Consider the following 15369-nt stretch of genomic DNA (forward strand, 5'->3'; position numbering starts at 1 on the left):
TTAGATTGCCTGCACAAACCTCTGCAGCAATCCTCTGAGCCATTGTCCAGTTGGGGAAGGGGGCAGGACCAGGTTGACCTGGGCTGTGTGGAGGGTAGGGGGGAGCAGGGAGGGGGGGGGGACTTGCTAGAGTGATTGGGGAGGGTTTAAACAAATACAGCAGGGGAGTGGGAACCTACGTAAGGATTCAGGGGAGGGGGAATCCAAAACAAGAGGAAAAAGACAGCAAGGAAAATAAAATGATCGGCAGAGAAATCAAGGACCAGATAAGGACATAATAAAAAATCATAAGAATGTTAAAAGAACTAGCTTGTGGGGCCGAAGGGCCTGTTTTGTGCTGTAGTTTTTTTTCTATGTTTTCTAATGTTTTGTACCTGAATGCTCAGAGCATTCAAAATAAGATGGATGAATTAGTTGTGCAGATAAATGTAAAGGGGTTTAGTTGGGATGACGTGGCTCCAAGGTGAGCAAGGATGAGAACTAAACATTGAGGCTATTCAGTGTTTAGGAAGGACAGACAGAAAGGAAAAGGTGGTGGAGTTGCATTGTTGATTAAAGAGAATATTGATGCGATATTGAGGAAAGATATTAGCATAGACAATGGGTATGGGTGGAGTTAAGAAACACCAAGGGGCAAAATCATTTGTAGGGGTGGCTTTCAGACCAAACTGCAGTGGTAATGTTGGGGATAGCATTAAACAGGAAATCAGGGATGCATGTGTTAAAGGAACATCTGTGATTATGGGTGACCTTAATCTACATATAAATTGGGAGAGTCAAAATAGTCACAGTACAATAGAGGAGGAACTTTGAGTGTATATGGGATGGTTTTTTGGACCAATATGTTGAATCAACAAGGGAACAGGCCATCTTGGATTGGGTATTGTGCAATGAATAAGCATTGGCTGGCTGTCTAGTTGCGAGAACCCTTGGGGATGAGTGACCATAATATGATAGAATTCTTTATCAAGTTGGATAGTGAGGCTGTTGATTCAGAGCTGAATGGCCTTTTGCTGTGCTGTTGAGCATAAAGAACAGGGATTTGTGCTTGATTCATGACTTGTGCCAACAGGGGTGGCACAGTGGTTAGCACTGCTGCCTCACAGCGCCAGGGACCCGAGTTCAATTCTGGCCTTGGGTCACTGTCTGTGTGGAGTTTGCACATTCTCCCCGTGTCTGCGTGGGTTTCCTCCCACAGTCCAAAGATGTGTGGGTTAGGTGGATTGGCCGTGCTAAATTGACCCTAGTGTCAGGGGAATAGCAGGGTAAATATGTGGGGTCACAGGAATAGGGTCAGGGTGGGATTGTGGTCGGTACAGACTCGATGGGCCGAATGGCAGCCTCCTGCACTGTAGGGCTTCTATGATAACTAAGATGGGTGCTAATAACTCCAAACAGGAAATTCAGGAGAAACATCCTTAGCCAGAGTGCTGTGAGAATGTGGAGGGGTTGAGGTGAACCTCATAGATGCGTTTACGGGAAGTTAGGTAAGCGTGAGGGAGAAAGGAATAGAAGGAGATGCAGAGAAGCAGAGTGGGAGGAAGCTAATGTCAAGCTTGCGCACAGACGGGCTGAATGGCCTTTTGCTGCGCTGCAGAGTGTAGACTCTTAAATTACCACAAAGACAGATGGATCGGATGCACCTGTTCTGTTTTGATAGTTGCAGACGCCGGGTAAGAGCAGAGCTTGAGGAGAGCCCCTGATTGTCAGAGCAGCCTCACACACAGTCGTAAAAGAACATCGGAAGTTTCTGAGGGTCAATGTTGTTTCAGATGCTCTCCCGCCAAAAAGCACTTCTGAAGCGTCTACTCTTTATTGTATTGTGTACGGCACTGTGGAAACGACAGCTTGTCTTCACTGGTCTGGAAGTTCCAGATTGACTGTTTTCTGAATGTGCAAAGATGTGCGGGTTAGGTGGGTTGGCCATGATAAATTGATCCTAGTGTCAGGGGGATTAGCAGGGTGAATATGTGGGGTAACGGGAATAGGGCCTGGGTGGGATTGTGCTCGGTACAGACTCAATGGGCTGAATGGCCTCCTCCTGCACTGTAAGGATTCTATGAATGAAAGATTTGATTGGGTGATGTGAATCTGTCAAAGTGCCACTCCTTTCAATGGGATATTCATCAGTAAGAGTTTTAACACCACCAGGTTAAAGTCCAACAGGTTTATTTGGTAGCAAATGCCATTAGCTTTCGGAGCGCTGCTTCCCCCGACGAAGGAGCAGCGCTCCGAAAGCTAATGGCATTTGCTCCCAAATAAACCTGTTGGACTTTAACCTGGTGGTGTTAAAACTCTTACTGTGTTCACCCCAGTCCAACGCCGGCATCTCCACATCACGATATTCATCAGCACAGCTGAGCTTTCCTCTGGTTCTGTCTGAGTTATGGGAAGGATGCACAACATCTACAATGCGATAAAGAATCATTTGTCACCTTTTCTTTATTGATTTACATTTTCCTCCTGCAGAATCTGTGTCAAACTGTGTTCTTTGCCTTTTCAAACTGGATATCACACTCTTGCAGACAACAGTCTGAATGAACTTTGCATAAACCCCTGTTGATGTTGTTTTGTGGGGATGGAATTTAGCTGCATCGGTGCAGCAAGCGTGTTTGTGATTCCCGTCTTGTTTTACTGAAGACGCTAACATTTCCCTTGAAACGGTGAAGAAGAATTTCACACGTGTGTGTGTGTGTGTGTGTGTATATGAAGCACTTTGTTCATATCAGTCTGCAGGGGAGGGAATGGCCTAGTGCTACTGTTCTTGGACTAGTAACCCAGAGACCAGGGGAATGCTCTGGGAGTCATGATGTGGAGATGCCGGCGTTGGACTGGGGTAAACACAGTAAGAAGTTTAACAACACCAGGTTAAAGTCCAACAGGTTTATTTGGTAGCAAAAGCCACACAAGCTTTCGAGGCTCTGAGCCCCTTCTTCAGGTGAGTGGGAATTCTGTTCACAAACAGAACTTATAAGACACAGACTCAATTTACATGAATAATGGTTGGAATGCGAATACTTACAACTAATCCAGTCTTTAAGAAACAAAACAATGGGAGTGGAGAGAGCATCAAGACAGGCTAAAAAGATGTGTATTGTCTCCAGACAAGACAGCTCTGGGGACAGGGGTTGGAATCCTGCCACAGCAGATGGTGCAGTTTGAATTCAATAAAAATCTGGAATTGAAAGTCTGGTGATAATGAGACCATTGTCGATTGTTGTAAAATCCCATCTGGTTCACTGATGTCCCTTTTAGGGAAGGAAAACCTGCCGTCCTCACCTGGTCTGGCCGAAGCCCCCTGAAATGGGCAAACCACCCCGATCAAGGGCAATTAGGGATGGGGCAGTAAACGCAAGCCCGGGCAGTAAACGCAAGCCCAGCCAGTAACACCTACATCCCTGGAACAAATTTTAAAAAAATCATTTCGGTGTGGCCGTGTTGGTTTCTTCGTAATCCAAATTAGACTTGTCACGTTCCTCAGGCATTCCTTTAACAATCTGTACCTCTGTTCTGCCATTCTCGTATTCTGATCACTTAATGGGCACTCTTAACACCTTTCTCAGCCTTCTGTGTCCTCATTTATATTCCCTTTGTCCCATTCCACTCCCCACCATCCCAACAGTATAATTCTCTGCTGATTCTCTCGGCTCTGACAAAGGGTCATCCAGACTCGAAACGTTGGCTCTATCCTCTCCCCACAGATGCTGTCAGACCGGCTGAGAGTTTCCAGCATTTTCTGTTTGTTTAAAATTAGGATTAGATTGGATTCAGCAATAACAGCTCGCAATAGTATATCACCTTTAACACTGCCACGTAAGAACTAGGAGCAGGAGTAGGCCATCTGGCCCTCGAACCTGCTCCGCCATTCAATAAGATCACGGCTGAACTTTTCATGGACTCAGCTCCACTTACCCGCCCACTCACTATAACCCTTAATTCCTTTACTGTTCAAAGATTTATCTATCCTTGCCTTAAAAACACTCAATGAGGTAGCCTCAAGTGCTTCACTGGGCAGGGAATTCCACAGATTCATAATCCTTTGTGTGAAGAAGTTCCTCCTCAACTCAGTCCTAAATCTGCTCCCCCTAATTCTAGTTTCACCCGCCAGTGGAAAAGACTTCCCTGCTTCTATCTTATCTATTCCCTTCATAACCTTGTATGTTTCTATAAGATCTCCCCTCATTCTTCTGAATTCCAATGAGTATAGCCCCAGTCTACTCAGTTTCTCCTCATAAGCCAACCCTCTCAACTCCGGAATCAACCTAGTGAATCTCCTCTGCACCCCCTCCAGTGCCAGTATATCCTTTCTCAAGTAAGGAGTCCAAAACTGTACACAGTACTCCAGGTGTGGCCTCACCAGCACCTTGTACAGCTGCAACATAACCTGCTTCACAGGAGCATTGTCAAGCCAAATATGACACTGCGTCACTTGAGGTGTTAGGGCAGATAACCACAAACTTGGTCAAAGAGGTTCTAAGGAGCATTACAAAGGAGGAAAGAGAAACAAATTTTTTAGGGAGGAAATTCCTAGTGTTAGGACCTTGGCACCTGAAAGCTTCACCGTCAATGGTGGAGCAATTAGCATGAGGAAGTATGAATGATGCCATTCGGCCCCTTGAGTCTGTCTGCTCCACTCATTAATAAGATCATGGCTGATCTGATTGTAACTTCCACTTTGCATTCTCGCCTACCCCCTTTCACACCTCTTGCTCATCAGGAATCTATCTACTTCTGCCTTAAAAAATTCAAGGAGTCTGCTTTTTTTCATGTTGATGTTCCACCACCTTTTGAGGAAGAGAGCTTCAAAAACTCACAACACTGAAAGAAAAGAATGCTCCTCATCTCTGTCTTAAACGGCCAACCCTTTTAAACAGCGACACGAGTTCTAGATTCTCCCACAAGAGGAATCATCCTCTTCACATGAACCTTGTGAAGCCCCCTCAGGATCTTGTGTGTTTCAATCAAGTCCCCTCTTACTCTTCTAAACTCCATGGATACAAGCCTATCTTGTCTAACCTTTCCCCATCAGACAATGTGCTCCTTGCAGGTATTAGTCCAGTAAACCTCTGAAGTGCTTCCAATGTGTTTACATCCTTCCTTAAATAAGGAGACCAATACTGTACACAGTATTCCAAATGTGGTCTCACTAATACCCTATATAACTGAAGCATGGCCTCCATGCTTTTATATTCAATTACCCTTGCTTTAAATGCGGGTGTTCTATTAGCTTTCTCTATTGCCTGCTGTACCATGAGGTCAGAATTAGAGAAAGCGCATGTCTTTGAGCAGAGAGTGTGCATTGATTATTAGGAAGGGGATTAGGTCATGCTCGGGATCCTGAGGCCATGGAAGGATTTGAAACAAGGGTGAGAATTTTTAAATTGAGGCTTAGCTAAACCAGGAACTAACATAGGTCGGCGAGCATAAAGGTGAAAGGGACTTGGTGCAAGTTAGGATACATGTAGCAGAGGTTTGGATGATCTCAAGTTTATGAAGGGTAGAACCTCCTAGCTAGAAATGCCTTGGAATAGTTAACATTTGGTATAACATTTGCTGACTGTGTGCTAAGAATTACGTTGACAAATTTAGGATTGTCATTCTGGTTCACAGTGTGGTGCATTTACATGTACTGGAAGCTTCATATACTAATACACAGGACCCGTTGTTTGCTGACAGAAAGAACACGTATGCACATTGCGCTTGTTTCAGCTTAACAAAATAACTGGCAACCATTCACTGGTTCATTCCTCATGGCAATTGCTTGACCAATCAGAGTCATACTATTTGGCTTAAAGTTCAAAACAATGCTTGGCATTTAACTGTCAGTCACTATCAACTGGTGCATTTCCATGGCAATGCCTCTAACACAGTAAGGAGTCTAACAACACCAGATCCAGCAAAGTCCAACAGGTTTATTTGGTAGCAAACGCCAACCTGTTGGACTTTAACCTGGTGTTGTTAGACTCCTTACTGTGTTTACCCCAGTCCAACGCCGGCATCTCCACATAATGCTTCTAACAATCAGAGTCCACTTGCCAATCATTCAGCAGTCTTGTACAATATACGTTTGATGATTTCCCTCACGTTGTATTTTTGTAAATGGTCTGATGAGTGCAAGATGAAAAGCTTTGACAAAATCTTTTTCTCAGTGGTTCTCGACTAGTCAAGTTTAGAGGCAACAGATGAAGGTTTCAGCAGCAGCTGAGTTGAGGCCAGGGCAGATGTGATGTTACAGAAGTGGCAAATAGGCTGTCTTGGTGATGGTACTGAGTGTCTGATTGGTAGCTCATCTCGGAGTCAAGTGCGAGCAGTCAGCTTCAACCTCGGACAGTTGCCGGGGGGTGGGGTGCTGTGGGGAACAGGCAGTTGATGGTGGGGACTGATGATAGTGACTTTAGTCTTCCTGATACTCATACGGAAGGAATATCTGCTCACCATGCAAGCAATGGGACAATTTAGAGACCGCAGAGACTATTCGGGTGCTATCAGTGTACTGTGGAAACCAATGCTGTGATTCCAGTTGATGCCTAGTGCAAGGAGTAACATGTAGATGTGGAACAGAAAGCGGCTGTGGAATGATCCTTGGGGGAGACCGAAGATCAATGTAGGAGCAAGATGAGAAGCCATTGCAGGATTTTAAAGAAGCAACCTTAAATGCATAAAGAGGATTATTGTACCACAATATGTCAATCATTCTGTCTTCTCGCATAAAGAGGTTCAAATGAATGTTTTCCAATCAGAGTGCAGTCATAGAAATGCACAGCGCGTTGTCAGTATCTAGGGAGGAAAAGCAGGTTGAAATGTTGGGTATATGAAACTCGAACCGAAAATGTTTCCGTTGGACCTGAAACTTTAGCTTCTTTTCTGTCTTTTACAGATACTGGCAGGGGGTGGGGTTCTCAACAGGGTAACCTATGGGGAGGTGTAGAATCACTGACGACAACGTTTGAATTTCCACGTTTAACAGTGTACGGGTAGACTCTAGAAGCTGTAGTTACCTTCAGAGGAATAATGATGGTGAATGCTGATGCTCTGATGTGTGCGAGTTAGCGAACGGTTTTACAGCAATCAATGTCTTTAGTCATTGGAAAGATTCTACGAGTCTTTCAGTCAATGAATGGAATTATGATGATCAGTGCCAGCAGCTACTTAATAAGTTTAGTTTTTAAAAAAAAGTTTATTCATTAGTGTCACAAGTAGGCTTGTCGTGGTCACAGTGGCTTGCAATGAAGTTATTGTCAAAATCCCCTAGTCGCCACACTCCGACGCCTGTTCGGGTACACTGAGGGAGAATTTAGCACCTAACCAGCATGTCTTTCAGACTGTGGGAAGAAACCGGAGCATCTGGAGGAAACCCACACAGACACTGGGAGAACGTGCAGACTCCACACAGACAGTGACCCAAGCCGGGAATCGAACCCTGGTCCCTGGTGCTGTGAGGCAGCAGCGCTAACCACTGTGCCACCATGTACTCCACACAGTGACTTGACTTTTAATAATAGATTTTACACAGTTTCTAATCAAACTAATTGTGATAGTTTGCACTGAATCCCACCAGAAACACCGCAAGCAGTTAACAAGCGAACTGGTTCACCTGACAGCAAGCCCAGACAAGGAGATCACAGTATTGAATTAACACATCAGTTGTTAACAGTTGGTGCAGATGTTATGAGGGAGTTCAGCATGTAACAGCATGCTTGTGTGTTTTATGAAGCTATCTCAGTTTTCTGGCTTTGTTCTGGCACGTTGTTTTTGGAAGCCTCTGTGAGCAGTGCTGGTCCCTATTGAAATCTGTCTATGCACAAAATCTACTCAAACAGATAAGCATTTAAATTATTAAAGTTGTCGGAGCTCAGTCCTTTTCCTTTGTCTTTCATTTTGAAGGAGTCTACTGTTGCTTTTAGCCTTGCACCTCACTGTAGACCTGGGAGAAGGTCGCGTTGCCAGCGCCGGCATGTTTCAAATGAGACATTAAACCGAGGCCGCGTTTTGCCTTTCAGTAAAGGACTGTTATCAATCACAGACCGCTACTGGATATGAAGAGCGGGTGCTGTGGTCAACTTTCCCTCCAACTGACACCACAATTCATTAGTTATTCAACTCATTTGCTGCCTTTGGGCCCCTTCTGTGTGCTAGTGGCTGTCACAGAACAGTGACTGCAATTTAAAAATGCCTTCATTGGTTGTAAAGTACGTACTTCCGAGTTGCCTTGAATGTGAAAAACCTATAAATACAAGTGGTTTCTTTCTGATCTGTCTAAATAAAATGCCTCAGATACAATGACAGCATGAAACTTCCCCAAATCTGCCACAGTTTTTGTGAAGAAACATAGAACATAGAAAACATAGAAAAACTACAGCACAAAACAGGCCCTTCGGCCCCACAAGTTGTGCCGAACATATCCCTACCTTCTAGGCCTACCTATAACCCTCCATCCTATTAAGTCCCATGTACTCATCCAGGAGTCTCTTAAAAGACCCTATTGAGTTTGCCTCCACCACCACCGATGGCAGCCGATTCCACTCGCCCACCACCCTCTGTGTGAAAAACTTCCCCCTAACATTTCCCCTGTACCTACCCCCCAGCGCCTTAAACCTGTGTCCTCTCGTAGCAGTCATTTCCACCCTGGGAAAAAGCCTCCTGAGAGTCCACCCGATCTATGCCTCACAACATCTTATATACCTCTATTAGGTCTCCTCTCATCCTACTCATCAAGACTATCCTCTCATCAAGACTATCTTAAGTTATTTTTCAAATGCTCAGCCTTCTTGACTGCCTATCAACAACAGATTCTGTTTGCCACTGTAGCTTGGCTCTGATACCCTATTACACCTTAATATGTTCCATAACACCTCCGATCAGGTCTCCACCCCTGCCCCAACACTGAAACAGTGTGTATCTCAATCACACATGGCATACAGTGTAAACCATGATAAACTATTCCTGATCATCTTTCCGATGTGCTGTCAGGCTTTGACAGATCATCTCCCTTCAATCGCTCTCCATTTACTATTGGTTGGAACTGTCCTTGTCTGGTTCTATTCCTGCCTAACCGGTCATAGCCAGGGAATTGCCTGCGTTGGCCCCACTTCCCACTCCTGCACCATTGCTACTGAAGTCCCCTGCAAAGGTCTGTCCTTGGCCGCTTGCTATTTCTCACCTTTCTCAGTCCACAGATGTGCGGTTAGGTGGATTGGCCATGCTAAATTGTCCCTTAGTGTCAGGGGGATTAGTTAGGATAAATGCATGGGGATAGGGCCTGGATGGGACTGTGGTCGGTGCAGACTCGACGGCCAAATGGCCTCCTGCACTGTAGGGTTCTATGATTCTTTGAACTTGCATGCTGCCTTGGCAGTATCATCTGAAAACCGTGTATACACTGACACCCAGCCCTTTTCTCACTCATCTTGCTCAAGCCTCGGTCACTGCCTCTGATTTGTAGCGCTCTTTGTCTGAAAATCAGTATTGGATGAGCAGAAGTATTCTCCACATTGCGTTTTAGGAAAACTGAAGCCATTGTTTTCTGTCCCCATCAAACTCTTACCTAACGACTAACTCTCGCCCTTGCACTGGCAGCAGTCAGGCTAAACCAAACCAGTTACAATCTTGGCACTTGAATTGATGCTGAGCTTCTGTCCCCTATTATCTCCATCACCAAGACTACCTACTTTCCCTTCTGTAATATCGCCAGACTCCAAACCTGCCTCAGCTCATCTACTCAAACCGTAACCCATTCCTGATGCCTCCAGATTTGACAATCCCAATGCCCCTGCCGCCCACCCCTGCCCTCGATAACCCTGAGCTCATCCAAGATTCCGCTTCCGTGCCAGTACTCACATCAAGTCTGGTTCACCCATCATTTTCTCCGCTGACTGACAGACATTAGTTCCCAGTCTTATAATAGTTCGAGTTAAGTTTGAAATCTTATTTTCCAGTCTCTCGCATGGCCTTGTCCCTTCAATATCGCTGTCAGCTGCTATAGTCCTACAGTTCGCCAGGATATCAGCACTCGGCATGTTCCGCACCCCAATCACCGTCACCTCTACCAGCCATGGGTTAGCTGCCGAGGCAGCAAGATCTAGAACACCCTCCCTAACTTTTCCACATCTCCAAAAACCTCCTTTGGCCCAGCTTTTGGTTACCTGTGCCTAAAGCGCTTTGTTTAGTTTGGTGGGACATTTTGTTCGATGAGGCTGCCGTGAAGCGTTTTCTGATATTCCACAGCATCACAGAAACTGTCACAGAATCATAGAATCCCTACAGTACAGAAGGAGGCCATTCGGCCCATTGAGTCTGCACCGACCACAATCCCACCTCAGGCCCTTTTCCTGTAACCCCACATATTTACCCCGCTGATCCCTCTAACCTATGCATCCCGGGATACTAAGGGGCAATTTAGCATGGCCAAAGCACCTAACCTGAACATCATTTGGACTGTGGGAGGAAACCTGAGCACCGGCAGGAAACCACGCACAGACGGATAGAATGTGCAAACTCCACATAGACAGTGACCCAAGCTGGGAATCGAACCCAGGTCCCTGGAGCTGTGAGGCAGCAGTGCTAACCACTGTGCCACCCTAAATGTGCATCAATAACGTTCTCTTCAAAGAAGCCCAGTACACCTGACAAATTTATGCCAGTGCTTAAACCATTCCTATTGAGGGTCTTTTGAACAGAAGTTGGTTTGCCAATCCTTTCTATTTAGGTTTGTATTTGTTTCATCAATTTTCCCAGAATTTGATTTGATTTATTATTGTCACATGTATTAGTATACAGTGAAAAGTATTGTTTCTTGCGCGCTATACAGACAAAACATATCCTACATAGAGAAGGAAAGGAGAGAGTGCAGAATGTAGTGTTACAGTCATAGTTAGGGTGTAGAGAAAGATCAACTTAATGCAAGGTAGGTCCATTCAAAGGTTTGACAGCAGCAGGGAAGAAGGTACGTGACCTCAGACTTTTGTATCTTTTTCCCGAAGGAAGGAAGTGGAAGAGAAAATGTCCGGGGTGCATGGGGTCGTTAATTATGTTGGCTGCTTTTCCGAGGCAGTGGGAAGTGTAGACAGTCAATGGATGGGAGGCTGGTTTGCTTGATGGATTGGGCTACATTCACAATCTTTTATAGTTCCTTGTGGTCTTGAGCAGAGCAGGAGCCATACCAAGCTGTGATACAGCCAGAAAGAATGCTTTCTATGGTGCATCTGTAAAAGTTGGTGAGTGTCGTAGCTAACATGCCAAATTTCCTTAGTCTTCTGAGAAAGTAGAGGCGTTGGTGGGCTTTCTTAACTATAGTGTAGGCACTGTAGGGTTTCTATGTTTCTGTTCTTGTTTTCCATCCCCCAGCAGTAAAGGCCAACATGCCATTTCATGTTGCGACGAGCATGCTAACTTTCTGCGTTCCTTGTACAAGCACAACCAAGACTCTTTGAACATCAACACTTACAAGTTTCACATTTTTAAAAAGATATTCTGCTTTTCTCTTTTTAACCAAAGTGAATAACTTCACACTCCAGCTTCCGTTTTGTTGCTTCGCTCATTTAAACCTGCCTGTATCTCTTTGCAGTAAGAAGTTTAACAACACCAGGTTAAAGTCCAACAGGTTTATTTGGTAGCAAAAGCCACACAAGCTTTCGGTATCTCTTTGCAGCATCTCTGTGTCCTTCCCGCAGCTCACCTAGCTTGGTGTCATCAGCCAAACTTTGATATATTACCCTGTCTCTTCATTTAAGTCATTAATATAGATTGTAAATAACCAATGCCCCAGCACTGATCTTTGCAGTGCTCCACTATTCAGTACATGCCAACTTGAAAAAGCCCTGTTTATGCCCACTTCTTGCTTTCTGTCTGTTACCTATTCCTTGATGCTTTGTATTACTCTAGATTTTAATCGGGTGAGTTGATTTGTATAAATGAAATGTATGTGGATTCAGTACATAGAACATAGAACATATGTTCTATGTACTGAATCCACATACATTTCATTTATACAAATCAACTCGCCCGATTAAAATCTAGAGTAATACAAAGCATCGAGGAATAGGTAACAGAACTATTGCAGAATTTTTTTTGACTATATACAGTTTCCAGTTTATTTTCTAAACATACTTCAAAAGCAATTTGATTTAATCATTTCTGACTCAACATTTCTCAATTTTTCAGATGGATGGTGACAGCTCCACTACAGATGCTTCTCAGTTAGGAATCGCAGGTGATTACATTAGTGGAAGCCACTATGTTTTACAGTCTCACGAAGGTAAGACTTGATGTTTGCCATTGAGTAGAGGAATATCGAAAACACTGCCAGGGGTGTTTCTCCCCAGAACAGACCTAGCCCAGATTACCCGCCAAGGCTCCCTCTTTGAATTGGGTTCTGTTGTATTTTTATCAGTGTGCGTTGCGGATATGTGGATGAGTTGGATGTGCCGGCGTTACGTAAAGTTAAAGTTTAAGTTTATTTATTAGTGTCACAAGCAGGCTTACGTTAACACTGCAATGAAGTTACCGTGAAAATCCCCTAGGGTACACTGAGGGAGAATTTAGCATGGCCAGCGCACCTAACCAGCATGTCTTTCAGACTGTGGGAGGAAACCGGAGCACCCGGGGGAAACCCACGCAGACACAGGGAGAACATGCAGACTCTGCACAGACAGTGACTCAAGCCGGGAATCGAACCTAGATCCTTGGTGCTGTGAGGCAGCAGTACTTGCTACTGTGCCTGAGCCACTTCGAGGTCTTTTTACAATTTGTGCCCCTTAAATACCCACCAGCAGATTCCAAACATAACAAAAACAGCTGCTGGTGACACAAACTGCACCATTTTGTTTTAGATATTCAGGCAGGGCGAATGTTTAAGAAACAACTCACATTTATATAGCGGCAGGGTGGCACAGTGGTCAGCTCTGCTGACTCATAGTGGCAGGGACCCGGGTTCGATTCCTGGCTTGGGTCACTGCCTGTGTGAAGTCTGCACATTCTCCCCGTGTCTGCGTGGGTTTCCTCCGGATGCTCTGGTTTCCTCCCACAGTCCAAAGATGTGCGGGTTAAGTGGATTGGCCATGCTAAATTCTCCCTCACTGTCCTGAACAGGCACCAGAGTGTGGCGACTAGGGGATTTGTACAGTAATGTCAATGCAGTGTTAATGTAAGCCAACTCTTGATAAATTGTTTTAAAAAGGAGGCAGATAAAAGGCGGGTAACTATAGGCCGGTTAGCTTAACTTCTGTAGTAGGGAAAATGCTTGAATCTATCATCAAGGAAGAAATAGCGAGACATCTGGATATAAATTGTCCCATTGGTAAGACGCAGCATGGGTTCATGAAGGGAAGGTCATGTTTGACTAATTTGGTGGAATTCTTTGAGAACATTACATGTGCAGTGGACAATGGGGAACCTGTGGATGTGGTGTATCTGGATTTCCAGAAGACATTTGACAAGGTGCCACACCAAAGACTGCTACATAAGATAAAGGTGCACGGTGTTACGGGTAATGTATTAGCATGGATAGAGGATTGGATAACTAACAGAAAGCAAAGAGTGGGGGTAAATGGGTGTTTTTCTGGTTGGCGATCAGTGACTAGTGGTGTGCCTCAGGGATCAGTGTTGAGACCGCAATTGTTTACGATTTACATAGATGATTTGGAGTTGGGGACCAAGTGTAATGTGTCAAAATTCGCAGATGACACTAAGATGAGTGGCAGAGCAAAGTGTGCAGAGGATGCTGAAAGTCTGCAAAGGGATATAGATAGTCTAAGTGAGTGGGTGAGGGTCTGGCAGATGGAGTACAATGTTGGTAAATGTGAGGCCATCCATTTTGGTAGGAATAACAGCAAAATGGACTATTATTTAAATGGTAAAAAATTGCAGCATGCTGCTGTGCAGAGGGGCCTGGGTGTCCTTGTGCAAGAGTCTCAAGGAGTTGGTTTGCAGGTGCAGCAGGTAATTAAGATGGCAAATGGAATTTTGTCATTCATTGCTAGAGGGATGGAGTTTAAAAACAGCGAGGTTATGTTGCAGCTGTATAAGGTGCTGATGAGGCCACACCTGGAGTACTGTGTATAGTTTTGGTCTCCTTTCTTGAGAAAGGATATACTAGCACTGGAGGGGGTGCAGAGGAGATTCACTAGGTTGATTCTGGAGTTGAGAGGGTTGGCTTATGAGGAGAGACTGAGTAGACTGGGGCTATAATCATTGGAATTCAGAAGAATGAGGGGAGATCTTATAGAAACATACAAGATTATGAAGGGAATAAATAAGATAGAAGCAGGGAAGTTGTTTCCACTGGCGGGTGAAACTAGAACTAGGGGGCATGGCCTCAAAATAAGGGGAAGCAGATTTAGGACTGAGTTGAGGAGGAACTTCTTCACCCAAAGGGTTGTGAATCTGTGGAATTTCCTGCCCAGGCAGTTAAGGCAAGGATAGATAACGTTTTGAACAGTGAAGGAATTAAGGGTTATGGTGAGCGGGCGGGTAAGTGGAGCTGAGTCCACGGAAAGATCAGCCATGATCTTATTGAATGGCGGAGCAGGCTCGAGGGGCCAGATGGCCTACTCCTGCTCCTAGTTCTTATGTTCTCAAAAGGGGCAGAATCAGATTCGAGGTAATTAATAAAAGAACCAGGGGGGAGATGAGAAATCTTTACTCAGCGGCTTCTGACCTGAATTACACTGCCTGAAATGGTCGTGGAAGTAGAAACTTTCAGTATATACTTGCAAAGGAAAATATAGCAGGGAAAAGGCGGGGGAGTGGAACTAATTGGCTCGCTCTTTCACTGGTGTGATGGATTGTTCTAATTCTAATTTTCCAGTGAAACTTTGCGTGTCTGATTCTCTTGTTGGGGAATTGTATAATAACCGAGTTGTTTTCTTGTAGGAGACACTGACGAGGGGCTTGGTGATCATGATGACACGAATGGTTCCAAAGAGTCCTACAGGGAACAAGACATCTATCTTCCGATTGCCAATGTCGCCCGGATAATGAAATCAGCCGTACCTGCAACAGGGAAGGTAGTGTACAACTTGACGTTAAAACTCTAAAATGAGAGCTTTCTTTAAGCATCCCTACTTCCCGTCACACTTGTTTGGGTCAAAGTAAAGCAGCAGAAAATCAGAATAGACTTGAGAGGAAGCAGATTAATTAACTATGATGCAAATGGCTGGAGAGAGCCTGCCAGTTCTTACAATATCCCATAGAGTGAAGGAACCATGCATTTCATTTGGAAATTGCTGGGGAATCTCTTGGAGAAACTATAGGGCTGGACATGGCCCTTGTGGCGAGAGGGATCAAGGGGAATGGAGAGAAAGCGGGAGTGGGATACTGAAAGTGCATGATCAGCCATGATCATATTGAATGGCGGTGCAGGCTCGAAGGGAT

The 15369-nt window shown here is 44.8% G+C and overlaps 2 protein-coding genes across 3 annotated transcripts in view; both read left to right on the forward strand.

Moving 5' to 3' along the window:
- LOC144498487 (host cell factor 1-like) overlaps window positions 1-15369 on the forward strand; it is a 467986-nt gene that overhangs the window by 102945 nt on the left and 349672 nt on the right. The window lies entirely within an intron of this gene.
- Window positions 1-15369, forward strand: part of LOC144498481 (nuclear transcription factor Y subunit beta-like) — a 30421-nt gene that overhangs the window by 5039 nt on the left and 10013 nt on the right. For both annotated transcript variants that reach the window (XM_078219663.1, XM_078219665.1), the window contains exons 2-3: window positions 12160-12253; window positions 14869-15002. In XM_078219663.1, the coding sequence (XP_078075789.1) occupies window positions 12160-12253; window positions 14869-15002 (228 nt within the window). The remainder of the gene's footprint in view (window positions 1-12159; window positions 12254-14868; window positions 15003-15369) is intronic.

Source organism: Mustelus asterias, chromosome 9, assembly GCF_964213995.1.
Source record: "Mustelus asterias chromosome 9, sMusAst1.hap1.1, whole genome shotgun sequence".
Classification (NCBI taxonomy): Eukaryota; Metazoa; Chordata; class Chondrichthyes; order Carcharhiniformes; family Triakidae; genus Mustelus; species Mustelus asterias.